This window comes from Rhipicephalus microplus, chromosome 4 (assembly GCF_043290135.1).
Source record: "Rhipicephalus microplus isolate Deutch F79 chromosome 4, USDA_Rmic, whole genome shotgun sequence".
Classification (NCBI taxonomy): Eukaryota; Metazoa; Arthropoda; class Arachnida; order Ixodida; family Ixodidae; genus Rhipicephalus; species Rhipicephalus microplus.
In genome coordinates this window covers 70,488,757-70,508,476 of record NC_134703.1, presented here as the reverse complement: position 1 = coordinate 70,508,476, position 19,720 = coordinate 70,488,757, and the positions used below count along the sequence as shown (strand labels likewise).

The following is a 19,720-nucleotide window of genomic DNA, read 5'->3' as shown; positions in this document are numbered from 1 at the left end:
TAAAGCAGGCTCGCTGTTAAAACATCAAATACATGTCTCAAGACGACTGCTTCGTTTAGGTGCACCCTTTGCAAATACATGCGAGAATTTGCCAAAATCGCCAAGACCTCGTAAACAAAACTATCGAGCTGCGGTGTGGCCGCAGGCTATTTGTGATACTCCCTTTTTCTCAACTCGCTTCCTGCGAGTAGCCTTCGCAAGTCACGTGATACCTCTTTTGCTCTATAGTTTTTCATCTCGTGCCATTCATCCATCAAGTATCCACCATATCGTCCAGGAACAAGTTATTTCGCTCCTTTATTTTCCTCTGTATAGATTAGTTTTGTTACGTACCTAAGTCTTGGTTCGAATTTTTTCTTTCGATTGCATTCTTTCATTTCACTGCGCATACAGTGGAAGCTCACACTACGTGGCGGCATATTTCAGAAGTATGTAATATTCAGGAACTTCATTTCTTTTATTCGGTTGAAACGCATTCTTGAACGTCTAGAGCACTTATGTCAGTAAAATTTCTTCGAGCACTGGTTAAATAAGTGTTCTGTTTCACACCACGGTTTGTTGACTGCTGTGGTTCAGTACCTGTTTCGCTGTGCTGCTGAACATAGGAACTGGGGCTTTTTTTCTTTCCGGCTAATATAGCTGCTGTTCAATGCAAAAAGAACAAAAAGAAAACTTTTGCACCGTATTTTGCATGCATCTCGAAAGCCTGGGGTTGAATTAAGCGCAATACACAACATCAACTATGGTTTCTTATACCTCCTCAATGTTTCTGGTACGTTAAAATTTACATTCAATAATTCATGCATTTATTACGACGTAAATTTATCATAACACTACTTTGTTAACTCTGTACCACTAAACACATCCAAATCCTTCAAGGAGCGGATTTAATTGTCTGGCTGAAGTTCACACTCATAAAAAATGTCGAGTGAGCACAGAACGACACATAGTCAAATTTCAATAGAGTTTTATTGGAAGTGCGAAGGAATGAATGAGTGAAGGTTTCATTAAAATTTATGGTTTAAACATTGCTCGAATCAAGCACTTAGTTTAGAAAGCAGCAGAATTTTAGTATCGGCCCATAGCGCTATTTACAAAAAATAACGTCCCATGAACAGCCCAGTACATTTTCTGAACAGCCACACCATGACCGCTTACGCTAAGCTGCTTCTTGGTTTCTACGCATTAAAACCTTTCTTTGTCTTTTTATGCACTGTTTCATAGATGTAAGTGTGGGTGGAGCTAAGCTCGAACAAGCGGCAAACCAACAACAAACATTGTACCACTTGTAAACTGTACAATCAGCTAGAGTGACTATGCCCAGGTGGCTTGAAATTCACTTCATTTTTTTTTTCGGTTGACATACCCAGAAGATGAAAACCATTTCCGACAAGGACATAGCGCTAATATTCTGTTCCGTATAGTTCAAGTCTCACGAGAGTGTTCGCTTTCGTAAAGAACTGTGATTATGGTCGTTTAGCATGTCTTGTTAAACTTGCAAGTGGCGATTATTCTTTTTTTTTTCGAAACGTGTACCTAATGGTTTCAAATTTATTGTTCCAGCCATTATAATCATTTAATGTAAGTTTTCAGTCACGAGTCATTGAGTATCTCCGCTTTGCGAACGAGTGAAATTGAGTCCATAAGAATAATAGAATGAGCTTTACAGCCAAAGAAATGTTTTTTCGACGTCGACAATCTATTTCTACTGACAGTCGAGATTTCATTATCCGGTGCTGAAGAAATCCTGTCTGCATCAGTAATTCAATCCTTTCACGCCTTTTATGACCTACTGATCACACGCAAAAAAGTAAATAAAACACTTTTGATGTAGTGACTAGAACATTCTTGTCATCACAGATACAAAAGAGAGAAAAAAAGAGCAGATATATATTTTTTTTTCTATTCACGTCAAGGAATTTGAGGAAGAACGACGTGAAGTAAGATGGCATCCTTTGAGATCGCCATCACGGGAGAGCTTGGAGACATTGGGGAAATACAGCAAAAAATACAAAGAAGCATGGGCGAGGAAAAGCAACAAAAGAGTTTTTGACACGCGCAACTTCCAGCGAGCTGGTAGTGTCAATAGAATAAGAGCGGCACAGCGTTTTTCTTGCATCGTTCAGCCTTTCGTACCCGCAGTTTAGCGTCTTCTTTCACTGTTCCGACTTTCCTTGCAACTGAAGTCAGTGCGGTCTTTACATTCATAGGTCTCACATCGTTTATACTTGCAGCAAAACAGTGATGTTGTCAGTGGGCACAGTAGATGCTTAACGGAGTGCCTAGGCACCCGCTCGCACTGGCACCTCACAGCTGCTGAACCAGACAGCGCCGCACGAACACAACACGTTGTTTAAAAAGCGTTCTGTGCAACTCTTCTCGCTATTATACACAAGGCGACGGCTGGCTGGCTGTTTCGTCGGCTGGCTTGCTGCCTACGGCCCGCGGAGGCGCCTGAAACCATAGTATGAGAGGGGGCATCACTTCACGTGGCGTGCCACCGAAGCAACGACGTCAAGCATCCGATGGTGGCGACGAGTGCCCAGGCGACGCCAGACGTCCTCAGCTGACTAGAGGAGCCAGCTGCAAGAAGAAAATCACGTTGGGAGACAGCGAGAGTTGCTACTAAAGAAATAGTTCAAATTGACGAAATTAAGGGTAGTTGTTAAAACTTGCTACTTCACACACAAATAATTAAAGCCGGGAGTCAAGGCGGCTGTATCATAGCTGTGACACCCAGAAAAAAGTAAAGCACTTCAAAGTAAAACTATCTTGTCGCCGAAAGGGGCCATTTATTGAAAAGAGTTGCGCCGATGACACACGGCAGCAGACACAGCACCTGCAGCTGCCAGTGCTAGGCTAGCGAGGTGAAGCGCGAGTGTCAGGGTACGCCTTTCTGGACCAAAAAAATAGATGCCGGATCTTCTTTACCGAAAAGGATTTTTACCGGAAAGGAGTTACTTCCTCGTAGTGGGTCACTGCGCACGAACACCTTTCTGGAATATGTCCCCTTGTTTTAAGGCATTTAGGACACCTGTGCGTCACGGGTATCATAGAGTGACTGCCAAAGACGCGCTTCGTTCCACATCGAAAGCCAGCTGATACCCTCAAGAGGTTCTTGCCGTATCTATACCTAACCTTACACCCTACGAAAAAGTTGTTTTCAGATATCAAAACAATCATACCATGGTGCTCACAGATCAAAACAACCATACACGGCCACAGCAATCCAAAATCAAGATGGGAGCCGAGATATGGAAACACGTAGGGGAATAATCAGGATGAACAGTAGACGTGCCTCAGAGAGGCTGGCCGACGTTTTGTTATGGCAACCTATCGAAACGTCGGTCAGCCTGTCTGAGGCGATTCCACTGTTCACCCTGATTATTCCATTACGGCCACGGAAAGAGACACACAGGACATCCACAGAGCATAGGAGAACTTTCGCTCTCACCCATGTAGGACTGTATATATTGTGAAGTCTTGGTTTGGATGACCTTTATTAGGCCCGAGGAACCGGCAGCTGACAGCTACAATGAATGAATCAAGATGATGATGCAACGCGACAACGATGAGGATGCATGGGCCACACATGATAATGATGATAATGTACAGGGGAAGAGGATGCGTATACTAAATGCCCACAATATGTATATATGCTATTTTTTTCTTTTTCTTTATTTGTAGCAATCAAGTAGAAATGGCTAGCCGTCGCCAAGTAACGGTGACAAAAAAATCCTTCGTTTATTTTCTATTTCAATAAAAGAACAGCAGGACATTGCGATTGTTAATGTTTGTGTGTGAAGGGGGGGGGGGGCGTCCTGTCACTGCGTGTTGTTTTGTTCGTATTGTTTTCTGCTCTTCTTTTTCCTTCATTGCTCGTTCATTTGCCTATAGGGTTTTTTATGTCAATAAAATTTCTGTTAATGACCAGCGCTCGTCCTATGTGTCCCATATCACGGCCATATCTTTTTGCACTTTTTATCTCAAACGAGCGCAACCAACTGGCTGTTTTATTAAGTTACCAATGACCTAAATGCTTTTGTCGTGGAGTGTTGCCGGTAGCTCCAACGCCCTCCCTTATAGCTGAAACTCATTTAAACTAATGTCCTGAAGTAAGGAAGCATGCAATTGTACTTAACATCCCCATCGAATGTGCACGTACGCGCCCAACCATACACACAACATATGACGTTGTAAAATACTCTGACGAAGCGCTTTGTTCTATACCTACACCTGCCATTCGCTATATATACTCTTGGTATCTTAAGCCATCGTTTAGTAACGGTGTCGATATTCCTTCTATGGTCCAGTCCATCGGATTAAATTGCTGTTGCTGAAACAATGCACAATAAACGCTCAACTACCATTGTAAAGACAAGTTTCGCTTTCTTGTTATGCCAGATCCTCTACAGAGGGATCAATTACGTATTATTTCTTCACGCTCACGCATTAAAATTACCCGTGTGTGTTCTCACCATTCCTGGATAAATACTGTGTCAAACACTTCTGGCACATACCTCCATTCCAGTGGCGCATAACTTCCAACGGGTATGTGCCGCTGTACGCGGGAAGTATTTCACAACGTACGCGACAGTATTGTGGCATTGTAAATGTCTTGACCAGTGGGTCATATGCGTCAAAATACCTTACCTTCCCATACTAACTTTGGTTCACACCAAGTTAAGGGGCTGATCACAAGAGCACCAGGACCCAAACGGCAAGATAGGTAGATAAATAAATAGACAGATACGCAGATAGTCGCCAAAAGGTCTTGCAGTACGCAAAGAAACGCCTCGCATTTAAAACTGGTTTCTGCAGACACAAAAGCAAGAAGCAAAATATGAACATTTATAAAAGAGACTCTACAGTTATGACATCATATTGATCAAGAGCATTGGGAATCTGTCGCACTTTTTTTATAGGTGTCTCATTTCCCAACAATGAGGGGATATTGAATCTGTACGGCCAGATGCCTGCTGGCTTTATATTGCAATAGTTTTCCCATTAAATTTAATTGTTAGCACCCTGTCTGTACTCTTGGCATCGTCGTGTCCAAAGCGCTGTTTTGTTCTCTTTATATATACACCAATCATTCCAGTGAAACACACTGCTTCAGTTGATTGCAAACACTCACAGTCGACCCTGATCATCTTCTCGGCGAAGATTGTCTGGAATGAGGGCGCATCAGCGGAGACTTCGCATTTGTACGTGCCCTCCGAAGCAGCATCCATGCCACGGATAAACACACTGCCATTTACTGAGCGTAGCATCTGCGAAAAAGAAAGAACAAAATAAGAAAGGAAGAAAAACGCGTTAACTGAGGTAATTTAGAACAACATGATTTGCCCGACCAAATTGCTTCAACCAATCACTGAGATGGTAATATAGGTGGACAACACTCACTTCGTTGATTTGCCACTCACGTACAATGTGTGATCATCTTGTGTATAGGCATAGCAGTTTATTTTAGGCAGCCGTTAAGCTGGTATAAAATGTAAGCTTTCTTCCGTTCAAATTATTGCAGCACAAAAGTTTGGTTGAAATAGATACCAACGACTGCGTCAAAAAATCATTTATCTGAAGCTAGTAAGAAAGCCCTAAAAAGCGTCGACTATTCGTAGCAACTCAATTAGGCCAGCTTGCATCTCAGTTTTTCCTTCTGTTGACCATGAAACGCCAGATCACCTTATTGTATTGAAACCAAAAGAAGTAAAAGCGCAAATACGTCGTCAGAGCTCACATTTATTACAAAGTATTACAGCAAATTCTATTGGAGGACCAGAACTGACGTCTCCACTCCAATTTGTAAGTTAAAATACGCTCACATCAATTTCAAAATCTGCGTCATGTTTGTCGAATAAACATCTCAGGATAATTTATTCTTAGAACACAAAGATCAATGCAAAACAAAACTGTTAAATCTTTCATATCATATGAATACCACACTTGCTCGCTAATATGCCTCTTTTTGTGTACATTAAATATGTAAAGGTAAACATGTTCGACAGATATCTGTCTGCCTGGACAAAGATTAGAAAACTTTGGACTAAACGTGGCTGGATAACTTTCTTATTCGTATGGCTTGAAATCTCGTCCTCTTTCGAATGTATATTTGCAATGCAAGAAATGAAATTGTTTGAACTTTGCTTTCCAAGCAAACCACATAGAGCCGCAGTAAAATAGATTTGAGCCAACTTATTGAGGCTTTTCCTATGTCAGTCCAATGATTCATATTTCTTTATGGAATCCATATGAAGTCCCCATAATTTTTATATATTTTTCATGTTTTTGTAAACATTTCACGGCAATGTATGGAACATTTGGAATGACATAAAGAAGGTTTCACTACTGATGAAGCTGTTTCTTATGAAAACGCCTTAGCATCTTCTCTTCAGAATCGGAGTAATGCATTCATCGATCGTAGTTCAAAACAGGGGTGTACGTCAAAGAAGCAATCTTTTTATCAGACTAGGGCGCAAAACTAAAACAGTGTTCCCATGCGGCTACAGTGCGTCTTAGGCGACTTAGGAAGAAATGCTAGCGTTAATAATTATGCCAACCATTATTTTTATTTTTTTTGTTGCGATACAGACCTGCATTTAACTACCTCGTTATCGCGTCTATAGGACGTTGGTTAACGATGACCAGAAAGGAACCAGCGACAATTTAAAAAAAAAACAAAAGACACTAGTATCGAGCGGCATGTACCACACTTTGTAAGCACTAATGCTTCTTTTCTGCGTATTTAGTTTTTTTTCTTTGTAACTGATTAATTACAGTGTCTCAAAGATTGCTTTCTCCATGAAGATGGCAGATAGCTCGGGTAGCGAAACCCTCTCGGAAAGGTTGTTCTTTGTACAGTTCAGTTCAGTTCTCAACCAAGTTTTCTGTTCTTTACGGCAGAAAAGACTCGGAGAATGACGCCAAAATATTGAAACGTATTTCGGGTGATAAACCATACAACGAGCCCAAGTGGTGGTCAGATGTTCATCAGTGCGTCTCGCTCTCTCACGCATCAATTTTTCATGCCTAAAAAACTGCAGTAAAGATGATGGCACCTTTGTATTGTGCTCACTATAGATTTGATTTGTATTGTCTCAGCAATACATGGTGAAGATTTCAAAATATCCCTTTCAACAAACATTGAGTAATGTTCAGCCCGAAAAGGGTGCCCGGCCGAGACCTCAGAGTAGGGTTGCTTAGAGATACGATATGTGCTGCAAGGAGTATTGAGCTTTTGGGTACTTTTTTTTAGATTCAGAGAGTAATGAAGAAGATTCGGGTTCACAAAATTGGTTGTCCAATTCAAGATATTGCAGAAGCAGTCAGGTACTGAGAGTTATGGTTTTGGGGAAATTGCCATGGCTGCACAAATAGTCAATTTTATGTGCATGCTGATCTATTTGGGCATCAGCGAACTTCCACGACTACACTTTCCGAGAACAAGTATATTGGCGATAAGTCCTACTGATTGACAAATAGAAGACAGGAATAGCGTTATGAGGACAAAAAGTTTGACTGCTAGACATGTACCCCTTGTAAGGTCGCTTTTGCTCAGTGGCAAAAGGGCCTTAGACAAATTTTTTTTTTTACATCTTCACATTGTAAGACATTATTCAACTTATTTCGATAGAGTCAGAAATTGAAATGTGAAAGCTCTCTTGTGACTTAGGTCTATAGTATTTTAGTGTATGCGGTGAAGTAGCATATTGAAATGTTCTTGTGCCCTGTTCAGTGATACTATATTGTCTAAACGTTTTTTTTCTGCTGCTATTGAGCTAATTTTCCTAATTGCCAAAGGATGAACATAAAATTTATCGCCCTTTTAAATTATATTTATTGCATTATTATGTCTAAAAACTGCAGGGTAAAGTGTGACTATGTAGCCTTATGAATAATGCAATTGTTAGCGCATAAGCTTTTTGAGCTAGATAATTCAACGTTTTTTCTCGTATATATAATTAGTGAGTAAAGGTTTTGGATGCTTTTAATTATTTTCTTTCTTGTTTTCACGATTGCTACATGGCATTGAAATAACAATATACCAGGGTCAAAAAAAATATTTTCCTATTTGCCCCAGCATATGATAATCTAACATAGTTTTTCTGAAGTTATACTATATAAAAGTACAATCCCTTAGCTCTATACTGAGAGGTCATGTTACGCTGTATTTATATTATTTACAAGAACACATTATTACACAAACCTATATAATGTAGTCAACGTACCCATTTAATAAACTAAGGGTCTAGAAAATAGTGAACAAAGGTTAAGGCGCAATGTTTTGTGCGTATCTGCGCATAAGTTGTGTAGTGTAAGACCAATGTTGCGAATAAAATGAAGTAGTGTTATGGGGAATCCATTACTATCAGAGGTTCACCTAATTTTTTTCTCGTGGGGGTTTTTACCACCGTTATGTATATTCATGAGTGTGTTTCCATGTTTGCGTAGACATATATACTTGTCCATGTATTAAAGTTGAAATGTTCCTTACGTCTACCCTTATGCCGTTCACTTCAAAATACTGGCCGGGTGGCCTGTCAGAAGGGACGTATCTGAAGAACTCGATGTCGTCTTTGTACCACTTCACAGAGTACAGAAGGTCTCCCTCGAGGTCGTAGGCGCACTTCAGCAGCGCTTCCCGGCCCACGCTCACACGTTGAGGTACGTCCAGTGACACGATGCGCAAGCCAAGGATTCCTGCAATGTGAGAACCGCCTTTTCGTTAAATAAATTAAATAAGCGCATACATTACTTTTGCGGTTAAATATAGAAGTAAGCATAAATATATATATATATATATATATATATATATATATATATATATATATATATATATATATATATATATATATATATATAGAGAGAGAGAGAGAGAGAGAGAGAGAGAGAGAGAGAGGAGAGAGAGAGAGAGAGAGAGAGAGAGAGAGAGAGAGAGAGAGAGAGAGAGAGAGAGAGAGAGAGAGAGAGAGAGAGAGAGAGAGAGAGAGAGAGAGAGATAAAGCGGGCTCTTATCCCGGCATCCTTCTTGGGGTGCTGGGGACACTCGTGGGTAGTTTTTTCATCTATGTTTATTGTTTGTTCTAGGTGAAACACTCCCTTTCATCTGATTTTTGGGGAGGAGGGAAGCTAGGCCTCTAGCAACTTTCTTTCCCCCCCCCCTGCTGCACGTTTGATATATAGTATTGGTGCTATTGCTTCGGAAGAAATTATCTTGATAAGTTCTATTATTTCTCTCATTAGTATATTACTTTCGTTTGATGCAATGCTTTACAGGTTATCATCTATTTATTTGCATTGATTTCAGATAATTAGGATAGCTCGAACGAAATTCTATTTGGCCAAGAGGACAATGACAAGTGAAAAGTTCATGCCACTTTTGTAACGCACTCGTTCATGGTTTAAAGCTTGGCCTGAGTTAGCTGAAGGACCACCTGTAATGTTGATCCACGGATAAGCATGTTTGTATATAGACCATTTTTTATTCATTAACATCTCATATGGAGGTGTATAGTTCGCTGGACGATTGTAAGTCTATATCAGCCAGAAAAACTTTACTTTCCTTATTAGCATAGCAGGCGGTGTATTGTCCAACTTTCTCTTTATGTTTTACGTGGTCCCGGCTATATTTAATGTTACTATTGAGCCATCGTTCACTTACATCTACAAAACCGTTCCAGCCTTTCTGTGGTCTGACTGATACCCGTAAAACGGATGACATTATCTGCTTTCTTGCTGTTGTAACCGCCTGGGGCGCAAAATATAGCGTCGTTTATCGATCACGTAAAAAAACTCTGTCAGCAGCTACCGCATAGAGAGGCCATTAGCGACTGCGATAAAATAGCACGTCAACGTCACTTATCATTACAATTGCATTTTTTTTAGTGGTGTATACCTTTTTAAACAAACGCTGCAACCTAACAACAGAATTATATCTGATACATATTTTTTGCGGTAGGGAGATATCGGCGTATGAGAATACCTTAGGACATTTCGTACATGGTGCTCATGAGATTCACTAGTATGATGCATACCATGATGATGGCAATCAACAATGGTGAGGAAGACCATCAAATACTTTCGTCAGCATTCATTGTCTTTTTTTTCTGTGCGTTGTTTTTTCTACAGCTCTGTAAATCTCAATGATAACTTTCTTCTGAAACAAAGTTTAAGGCTTCTTTTGTATAGATTTTAGCGAGCCTTTGCACACAGTGTCCTTCATTCTATCGAATCAAAGTACCACCTAGCACTCTCCTATGGTACTTTTAAGGAACTGAACAAACCTTCCTCTGCAGTGCTATCAGCATCTGGTGTCAAGGCTACAAGCTCAGCTTGTTGACGAACGAATGTTTCTCTAGAACTCACTTGAGCGATGCGGTAATTTGCACACTGAAAGCCAGTAGTATTGGCACAAAATAAAATATATTGGTGTTAAACGATGTTTTCAATTGTACAGCCGAAGACGTATAATTTTTGACACAACAATGTTATATGCCTGGGTCGACCAAGACTACAGTGAACTGTTTCCGTCACTAAAATGACACTGAAAGAATGGACACGATCAGGGAAAAAAAGTTCAGTCAACGGCAGTCGAACTCATGACTTCTCGGTCTACCGGAACAGAGGCTGGAGACACTATAAATTCCACCTCAGTCACTTTTTTTAATGAATTGCGCCACGTCACACACTTACGAGGTTTGTGTCATTTGCCAACTATTATTTTATATCTACTAATTCCCTCTCACAGCATTCTTGTTTGGTGGGGTGATCTCGTCATCTGGGAGCGCTAAAGTGAAGTAATGCACGATGAGCGTCAAGGTATTCATCATGACCTTTTCGGCGCGCTTCCAAAAAGTGAAGTGAAACGTTGGTGACGCTTTCACACACCACTTGGTGGCGACCTTAACTCAAGCTTCGGCTTCACTCATGGCATTCATCTACCTTCAAATAGCTCTGCGACGCTCGCCGGATTCGCCTGGGTATAACAGCGTTCCCCAAACCGAGAAGAATTGCGACCTAGTTGGAGGGGACAGCGTTGCGTTTCTCTCTGACCCAGTTGTGGCGTTCAATAACTCTTTATTATGTAGCGGCTAGGCGACATTAGCTCAAGTTATGCGTCAAATCCGTGAAGCTGTTGTCGCTGCGGCACCACATTGTCTGATTACTCCCTCACCTTTAACTATCACAGCTACCGCAAGGGTTTGTTTAATCATTTTCATGGACGCGAGTCACCGAGGTGGTGATGTATCGCCAAGCATCAACTCGGGTGCATGAACGCTGAACGGTGGTATAGCTGCCATGGTATAACTAACATTGTGCAAGCTCTATTTAATGTATATCATTGAACTACTTCTGGAAGAACCCTTATAATGACGACAGTCTTTCTTGAGAACCTTCGACGCAAAAATTTTGGTCTGTCTGTCTGTGTGTGTCTGTACATTCGACTGTTTGTCCACCCTTCACAATACCCTAAACGGCACCAAACGATACTCCGAACGGCCAACCCCATTCGCAGCGCCCACCAGTATTGCTCAAGCTTTAGCGTTCATACTTGTGCGATTGTCAATTAAAAAGGAATTATTGCGCATATCTGAGGCACCATAACAAAACGTCAATATTCTGTATGTGTGTCTTTTTACTAGAAAAGGCATACATAGGTAATTCTAAGGACCGTAGCGCTTATGACGCTGCGCTGACGATGCAACACTTCCACGAAAAGGCAAGTGTTTCCAACGCTATTCTAAGACGACGGTGGTGGTGGCACTTGCCCGTCGTTTTGCGTTCTACTCCTTATCGCCTCCAAGACGGCCGCGCTCGCCTTCCTTCGTTTTCAAAGATAACTTCCAGAGGGCGCTTCAGAGGGCCTTCGCTGCACGGATCGAGACTCTCTAACGCAGCGCTTCTAGAATACAATTCACCAACTTTCTCGCGCATAACATTGAATAAACGTTTTTGTTCATTTTCTCCTGACGCAAGACTATCATCTTTCGACTACATTTGGAGTGGAACGTGCAGATACGCGGCCTATTCTTTTTAGTTTTATGTTATCTTTATACTGATACCTCTGACTTAGGGACCAAGCATGTTTATTTTCAACAAACGGGCAACTAAACTGACGCATGCGCGCAGCATAGTTTATCGTATTTTACTGTCCAGTTTCTCCACTTTTCTTACTTCCGAATTGGCCTGATCCCTGCCAGGACAGTCCGTTCCAGATGCATGAGCCCTACAGCTGGCATAAGCATATTTGCCGAGAAAATAAATTTGCGCGACGATATTTCCGAATGGCTCAAGTCATCGAGTTGACGAATTGAGCACATGTTTGAATGTCCTCTGTATACATGTTCGTGGCTTGACACAAAAAATGACATACGCAGTATGTCATTTTTGTGAAAAAAAAAGTGTCGTGTATCCTAGATCATTATTTTGCCTAGCTGATTTATGCCAGATCAATAATACAAGCGTGGCACGTTATTTTCTGTCATGGAGGATTCGTCATGTCCCACTGACATGTTACATTAGCCAACCATTACAAAATTCGCCACCAATTGCGTAATTGCTTGTAAAGAGTGTTTTTCTGTAAGACAGTACAGTAGAAAGGCAAAGCCATTTCGAAGACTCAGCTTGGTGTTATGTTTTCATTTTCTTTTCCTTTCTTTTCCACTTTTTTTTCTTTCTTTTCTATCACATATCTGCATTAACACTGCACACTCGAAACGTTGTTCTACGCCAACAATAAATGCACCCAGCTTTAGCAGATGCAGCACCATTATAATAGTTTGCCAGAGTCACTTGACTGACAAGACTGTAATATTTGCCTTTAAAGCGTGCATTTCTGGTAGACAGTAAAGTAGACAGGCAAAGCCAACTAAATTAGGGCTAGGCGTAGGTTTAAGTTAGTTGGTATTTCATAGCGCAAATATATTAGTGTGGTAGCATTGAAGAGCTCGTTTCGCAGAAATTCTGGTGGTGGCTCAGCGTCAGCGTTGGCGTTCGCGTCGACCCGTAAGCTGTGAGCGAAAAATTGTAATATTATCCATGACCAAATCATCGAGAAAAAACAAATGAAATGTTTAATAAACTCGTTCAGTTCGGGTGAGAATCAAACCAAGGCTGCCTGCGTGGCAAATAGGTGTTCTAAAAAGTATCCACGCTGTTGCTTAGAACTGCTTCAGAAAAAAATATGAATGCCATCCAGTGGAATAATACGCACGTAATATTGCGTGGTATTAACGTAGAGTCAAGTCAGGCGTCAAAACACGTTAATTGCGCAACGAGTGGGTGTTTTAAAGGCCCACCCATTACAAAGCGCTCAGACATAATCATCATCAGCATCAAAATCATCAACAAAGTGAGCAGCTGCGTAGGTAAGCACGCTGCCTTACGGAATCGCACAAGGTCCTTCGCTGTTTCACAAAAGAGGGAACTGTGGCATAGTTAGCACCTAACAATTGTACCTGCAGTAGGCAATCTAGGAGAGCTTAAAAATATCCAGTGTCATCGTACAGTCGTTCGTTTACTGATGCCACGCTTGAGGCTTCCACCGAGAACCGACGCGAGGCTACAATTGAGAAGGCTAAGAGCACGGGGCCCGATTGTGCTGTCGCGTTCTACACATGAACCTGAAGCTCGTAGTCCTGTAATTTCTTTGAAATAAAATAAAAAATGAGGTTTTATTCAATTAACTTTTGTGTTGCATTTAAATCAATTTGATTTTAAATAATTTAAAGTAGGAGGTATAAAGAAACGGTGATGATAAAAAAGCTGTTTTTTTGTATAAAGAAATTACCCTTCGGCAATGACGTCACCACTACTCAAATCGCGATAACACGGTTAGTGATAAAAATTTGTCAAAATGAACATACAGCTGTCTACTTCAGCTCGAGGTTACCGCAAAAGCTCTCCATGTCGTCATAGATTTTGATGAAGTTTGCTGAAACTCACAGAATTGTTTATTGCTAAAGGTATACGACATTATATGCTATGAGAGCCGCAAAATATTATTAGAAGTCTGGTGACATTCTATTAAACCTCCCAATAAATCCACCAGAATGCATAGACACCCCTGATGTGTATAAAATACCATCATCAAGCACCAGAAGTAAAAAGAAAACTGCTCCCTAAAGAGATCAAAGTTTACTTTACTTCAAGTTAACCAATTTGGTTTGAAGAGATCCTCGGTCTCAATTGTCTTACTAATGTATAAGTGGTATTTAGGTACCGAAATTTCAGCTTGTAATTCAAGAACAACAATAATAGTAACTGGGATTGGTGGGTGGGGGGAGGATTCACCATCTTATAACCATCATATGATTATGAGAGACGTCGTAGTGGAAGGCTCTGATAGTTTCAACTACCTCGGGTTGTAACGTGCACCTAAATCTAGGCACACTAACCTCAAGCATTTTCGCCACCAGAAAAAATCCGGCCGCCACGGAAGGGATTCAATCCCGCGACTTGCGCGTCAGCAGCCGAGTGCCTCAGCAACTAGAACAACGTGGCGGGTAAGTTCATGAACAGGTGCTAGTACTTTTTTTTCTTCTTCTTGACGGACAAACCGACGATGACGAAGTTAACGGTGGTAGAATTCTCTAAGAATCACACATCTTACGGGATGTACACTTTCTTATTACTGTCCTATTAAATTATTTTTATTGCAGCATTGTGCTACAAATGAGTTTATGACTATTTTTCCTTTTATAAATTGCCTTGCCATTGAAAAAAAATTCTTTTTTACTCGTAGTAATCTTGCATTACCACTAGCCACGCGAGACATATGATAGTGCGATAGTGAAGAATCGTCAGTTTGCATTAGCAGCATTAGGAACACCATTAGCCATGTAGCCCGACCTTTCCCCACGTCAGCTTGTAAAGCATGCGTATCTGTGAGACAAATTATTACAAGAGCAATGTAAATAGTTTTAAATGTTTGTTCTATATTGTTGCGCGAAAGATGTTCATTAAAATAACTTCAAAGAATAACTGCTCTTGTTAATTATACATATAGGCGTGATAAGAAGTAATTGAAGAGATATAGCACAAGCCCAATTTCTTCATTCTTCCTGCAGGCATTTATGCTTTAGGCAAACACAAACCAATAGTTCGCAGAAATTCTCAACAACCACCACTTCTACGCTTCTCTCCGTATAGTATGAAGTGTCATTCAAATCAATTCGTCATTTTTTCACTGTGACCGCAAAGTAGAGATGCTGCAGAAGAAGCAGCTACGCGACCCTGACAAACTGATCCTTAGTTCTGTTTTCTTTTCTTTTTTGTTTTCTCTTATCTTTCGCTCGCGGAGGTAGAAGCTAACAAGGCGGGCTACACGAGACGTGACGCCCCACGCGGCGTTTGGTGGCAGCTGTGCGGAAGAAAACGTTTCGGAGGCTTTCAAAAAACAAGAATAAACTACCTAACCGGGCCAACTACAAAATACGTCAGATACACAGCAAAAAAGCATGAAACTGCACACACAAAAAAATACGCACTTCGCGGATCCGTGACCAAAGCCTGAACTCTATTCTGGCGAATCCCTGTGGTGTCGACCGGAACAAAGGTTTGCGCCTCTCTCTATATCCTTTTTTTTTCTTTCTCACCCAGACACGAAATACTGTCGAGAGGAATCCGGGTCGTAGAGATCACAGACGAATGGAGTATGCGTTGGACATTAACAGATTGCGAAACATTTTTTTTTAAGAGAAAGACGCACGGCACCCGTGAGATGACAACTTCTCGAAGCAAAAAGATAATGGTCAGCAAGATTTCAAGAAGCAGGCAGCCATCTAAGTTGAGAATGTTGTCGACGTGTCATGTATGTAAGCACGCGTAGGTGATATTGAAACTTCGAGGCTAAAGTCCACCGACCTTCCACGATTGGCACCTCCGAGCAAGGAAAGGAACGCTATGATAAGAGAGAAGAAAAATTATAACGAAAGCTTCTGAAGCAAAGTCAAACCTGCAGTTGGAAGACCATTTATTTCCAGCGTCTCTTCAAGTGCATTTGCTGCTTCTCTCCGTAAGATTTCCTCTACCCTAACACCCCACCGGTTTATCCTCAAGAGACTTGGCTTGCTGCCATATGAAAAGAGGGGAGTGTTTTCGGTAGGTTTAACACATGTTTATGGGCCAGGTGCCTAAACGACACTCGTGGGATGCAGGGATGCCGGGTAAAAAAAAGAAGTGAAAGAAGAGTAATGAATAAGGTAGAGAGAAACAGAAGCGACAAGCTTCAATCCGACATCCAGTTTCGAATGGGGCGGGGTTTGAATGAGTGCAATAGATAAGCACCACGTCTCCCTTACTACAGATCGATACGCAGTCACCGACAACGCTGCCGAAATTCACGCACATATATGTTGTAATGAATCTGATTAACGGACGCGTTTGCTACATATCGGACGCGTGTAGCGCATGAATACATATCGTGTGCTACAAAAAACGTCACCGGTGAATTACCTCATCGAGCCACTGGAACCATCTTCTGACCAACGTCGTCGTGGCCAGGAAATTGCCCACGTCTCGAGACTTAAGCCCTGCTACGATCCTCCCGTGTTTACTTGTCCATAGGTCGCCAGGATGGCTCCTTATTTCGCGGGGAGTAATTGTAATGAATCTGAATAACGGACGCTCTGCTGGTAATGAAGAAGACGATGATGATCGGTGGCTGTAGTAGTACCTCGCGCACGCTGCTCGCCATTAGCCAGACCTGCCTGATAAAGCACATTTTGCCAAGCTGCGTCTGAACCTTTCTCGACGTACAACACCTCTATTTTATTATATATATTTATATATATATATATATATATATATATATATATATATATATATATATATATATATATATATATATATATATATATATATGTCGTGCCGTTTGCTGATCACTTTTTGCGATGGCAAAAATAATTGCTATTCTTTTATCGCGGAATAAGGAATACCCGTTACATAGTTTTCATTCTTATTACACTTTATGAGGGACCGTCATCCACTCCCTCAAGATGCTTGGAAAATGAGCATCGTGTAGCTTTCGCGCACGCATTAAAATGATTCTCCTCTGTGAGCTTTCCACGCTGATAGCGCAAACGTAAAGTTAACCCAGTGCCGAAGACCAATCTCATTTCTTCAGCGCAAACTTCGCTTCCAAGTCGCCTCTCCTAGGCTCAATATCTCCATGCCTCCCATGCACAATCACCTGACCACGCTTACGTAACAGTGCATCACCCGCCCAATGCCGCACACGGCGAACATCCCGTGAGAATGGCCCTACCGGGAGGACCGCGATAGCGGGGCGCACGCCTACTCGACGCCTGTTTTTCGAGGGGTGCTGCTTACACTTCGGAGCAGCAAAACAACATGCGACATCGAGAGGGGGAAAAAACTGGTAAAAAAACAAGAGAGAATCTGCGATACTAACTCTCGAGGCAGCAATGAGCCATGCGTGTAGCATAAAAGCGACATGAAGAAAACACAACGAGGTGGAAGGTAGGACGGTTGTGCTGGAGGTTCGGAGGGAGGCGAGAGGGAAGAGGAAGGGGAGAAGGCACCTAAGCGAAGCAACTCACGATGCGGCGGGCGCAGCCAACTGTTCTTGCGTACAAAGCGGGTGACGCCGGCGAAGTCTATCCCACCACTGGCAGCTAGTGCCACTCTAAACGGGACACAATGTTTTCCGCTCACGCCAGACGAGTGCGCCGGAGGTCGTACAAAAAGCCACAAATCGGCTGTTTTGCCACGGGCCCCCGATAACAACAAGAATGAAGAGATGCTGCGAGAGAAGCATTGCGGGAAGGAGGATGCAGGAGAGTGCAGAGAGTGAGGTTTTGCACGGAGCAAAAGGGATTGAGACTGCGTGAAAGAACGAAGAGAGTGCGAGAGGCAGAGGGCAAACAGGAATGAAACCGTTCTTTTTTTTCTATTTTTTTTTTCCTTTTTGTTCAGGCTCGGGTGCAGACGCCGCGCGCGGATGCGCGTTTATTCGCATCACGTTGCGCTGAGTAATTAGGGGAGGCCGCTATGTCCGCGGAATTATTAATACAAACCCCGCCTTGCCCTCTTCCATACTCCCTCGCTCCTTCTCTTCCGTATTCTCGCTTTCTGGCCGCGTCTCACACTCAGCTTACGGCCCCGGGCGCTCGGTGACCGTGTAATGCAGAGGAGAGTATAACACGGTGGCGTCGGTGCATTTCGCCTACGCGGCCGGAGAGACAAAGAAGCATTTTAGTGAAATTGGTGCACCTAGAAGCGAGGCGCCGTGGCGGCGGGATCGAAGAGCGCGGCTCAAGCGAAGCACCTATCGCCATTGGCTAAAGCCTCGAAGAGGGGGATAACAAGGCGGAGAAGCCGGCTGACATTGAAGCGAAGATTGCAAGGGGTCACGCCAACGTTCATAACAAGCAGTAAAACGTCAAGGCAGCAAACATCTTTTTTTCTCGGCAGCCATGTTGAACCGTCTGTTGTAAACCAGAGCACGCAGCTCAAAGTGAGAAGAACGTGAAAGAAACTGCGTTACACGTAACTCAATCAGTTAGCTGCGTGACCGCTACCCGGGAAAGAAAAGGGCGTTGGAGCGAAAAAGTAATTGTAGGCAAACTGCTCTTGTCGCTAGCTGGTGCTAACGATGCCTGATGGCAGATGAGTGTTTTGTCGCAATAAGTTACTGCTTTTTTATCTATTGGAGTTGCGAATCTTGTTTATATATTTAGACAGCTTTCAAGCCTCAACCCTGTTTTTCATGAACACTTGAGCCAGAGCTCCTCTGCTCAAACTTAAGCGGTAGTGATGAGAATGTGCAGGTCAGAACATGAAGATTATGAATAGTGCTCACAATATGTAGATTCGTTTTCAAACTTTTTTTTAGGTTTACGAGATTTCTAAAAGTGACATTCGATCTATAGTAGGCGTTTCGAAGTCACCTGTGCTAGCATTCGCTAAAAAATCACAAAATATCAGCGAACGTTGCCAATCGTAAGGTCTTTCGCATACCTCACATATGAGCAATTTCTTAAGGGGAATTCAGAGTCAAGATTCGAGAGACTTATAATCAATACCGATTTGAAAAATAAGCAAAATTTTGATGCCTATCTGAAATTCAACCGCAGTCACCAGGTCGGGTTACTTCTCACGGTGAGAAACATGTCTTAGCCATCCGTGGACCACTAAGAAATAACCTCTTGAGTCCAAACTTTTCAATGACAAACCCATTCGTTAGGCTTGCCAGCAAGCTCCTTTCTGGTGCGTACAGTTTCTCAGTGCAGGTTGAAAGCTTATGAACATGTCAAGAAGAATATGGGACAAGGACAGCCACGTGCAGGCCGCCTATTAGAGAGACTTGATCTATAGTAAGTGCGACAGGAGGGGGGGAGGACAAGAACAACAAGAGAGAAGGCAGGAAGGTTAACCAGGCACATGCCCGGTTTGCTACCCTACGCTGAGTTTATGAGATGACTGCCGTGTCAGTGGTTCTCACGCGCGCGACGATTGTGAAATGCTTAAGCGAACTTTTAGTGAAATCTACCCTCTTTCCTGGTTCATGAATGCGCAAGGCTTGTTTGCGTTTTGGCGGTTTTTGCTAGGGCGCGTGCGCAGGCCTTTAAACGACACAATTGCTTTCTTCCTTTGTAAGGCAAACGGCGAAAGTTATTGCCGGGTCATGGCTAAGCGGCTCCAGCGAAGCAGAATAAAAGCTGCGCGACGATCGGCGCTGCCAGCGGGGACGCCA

At 42.3% G+C, this 19,720-nt stretch overlaps 1 protein-coding gene across 1 annotated transcript in view; it reads right to left on the bottom strand.

The window, feature by feature from the left end:
• Positions 1-950: 950 nt before the first annotated feature.
• LOC119172102 (uncharacterized) overlaps positions 951-19,720 on the bottom strand; it is a 65,634-nt gene continuing 46,864 nt past the window's right edge. The window contains exons 2-4 of the mRNA XM_037423094.2: positions 8,498-8,703; positions 5,138-5,273; positions 951-2,583 (exon numbers count right to left, since the gene is read on the bottom strand). Coding sequence (XP_037278991.2) covers positions 2,486-2,583; positions 5,138-5,273; positions 8,498-8,703 — 440 coding nt within the window. The 3' untranslated portion in view covers positions 951-2,485. The remainder of the gene's footprint in view (positions 2,584-5,137; positions 5,274-8,497; positions 8,704-19,720) is intronic.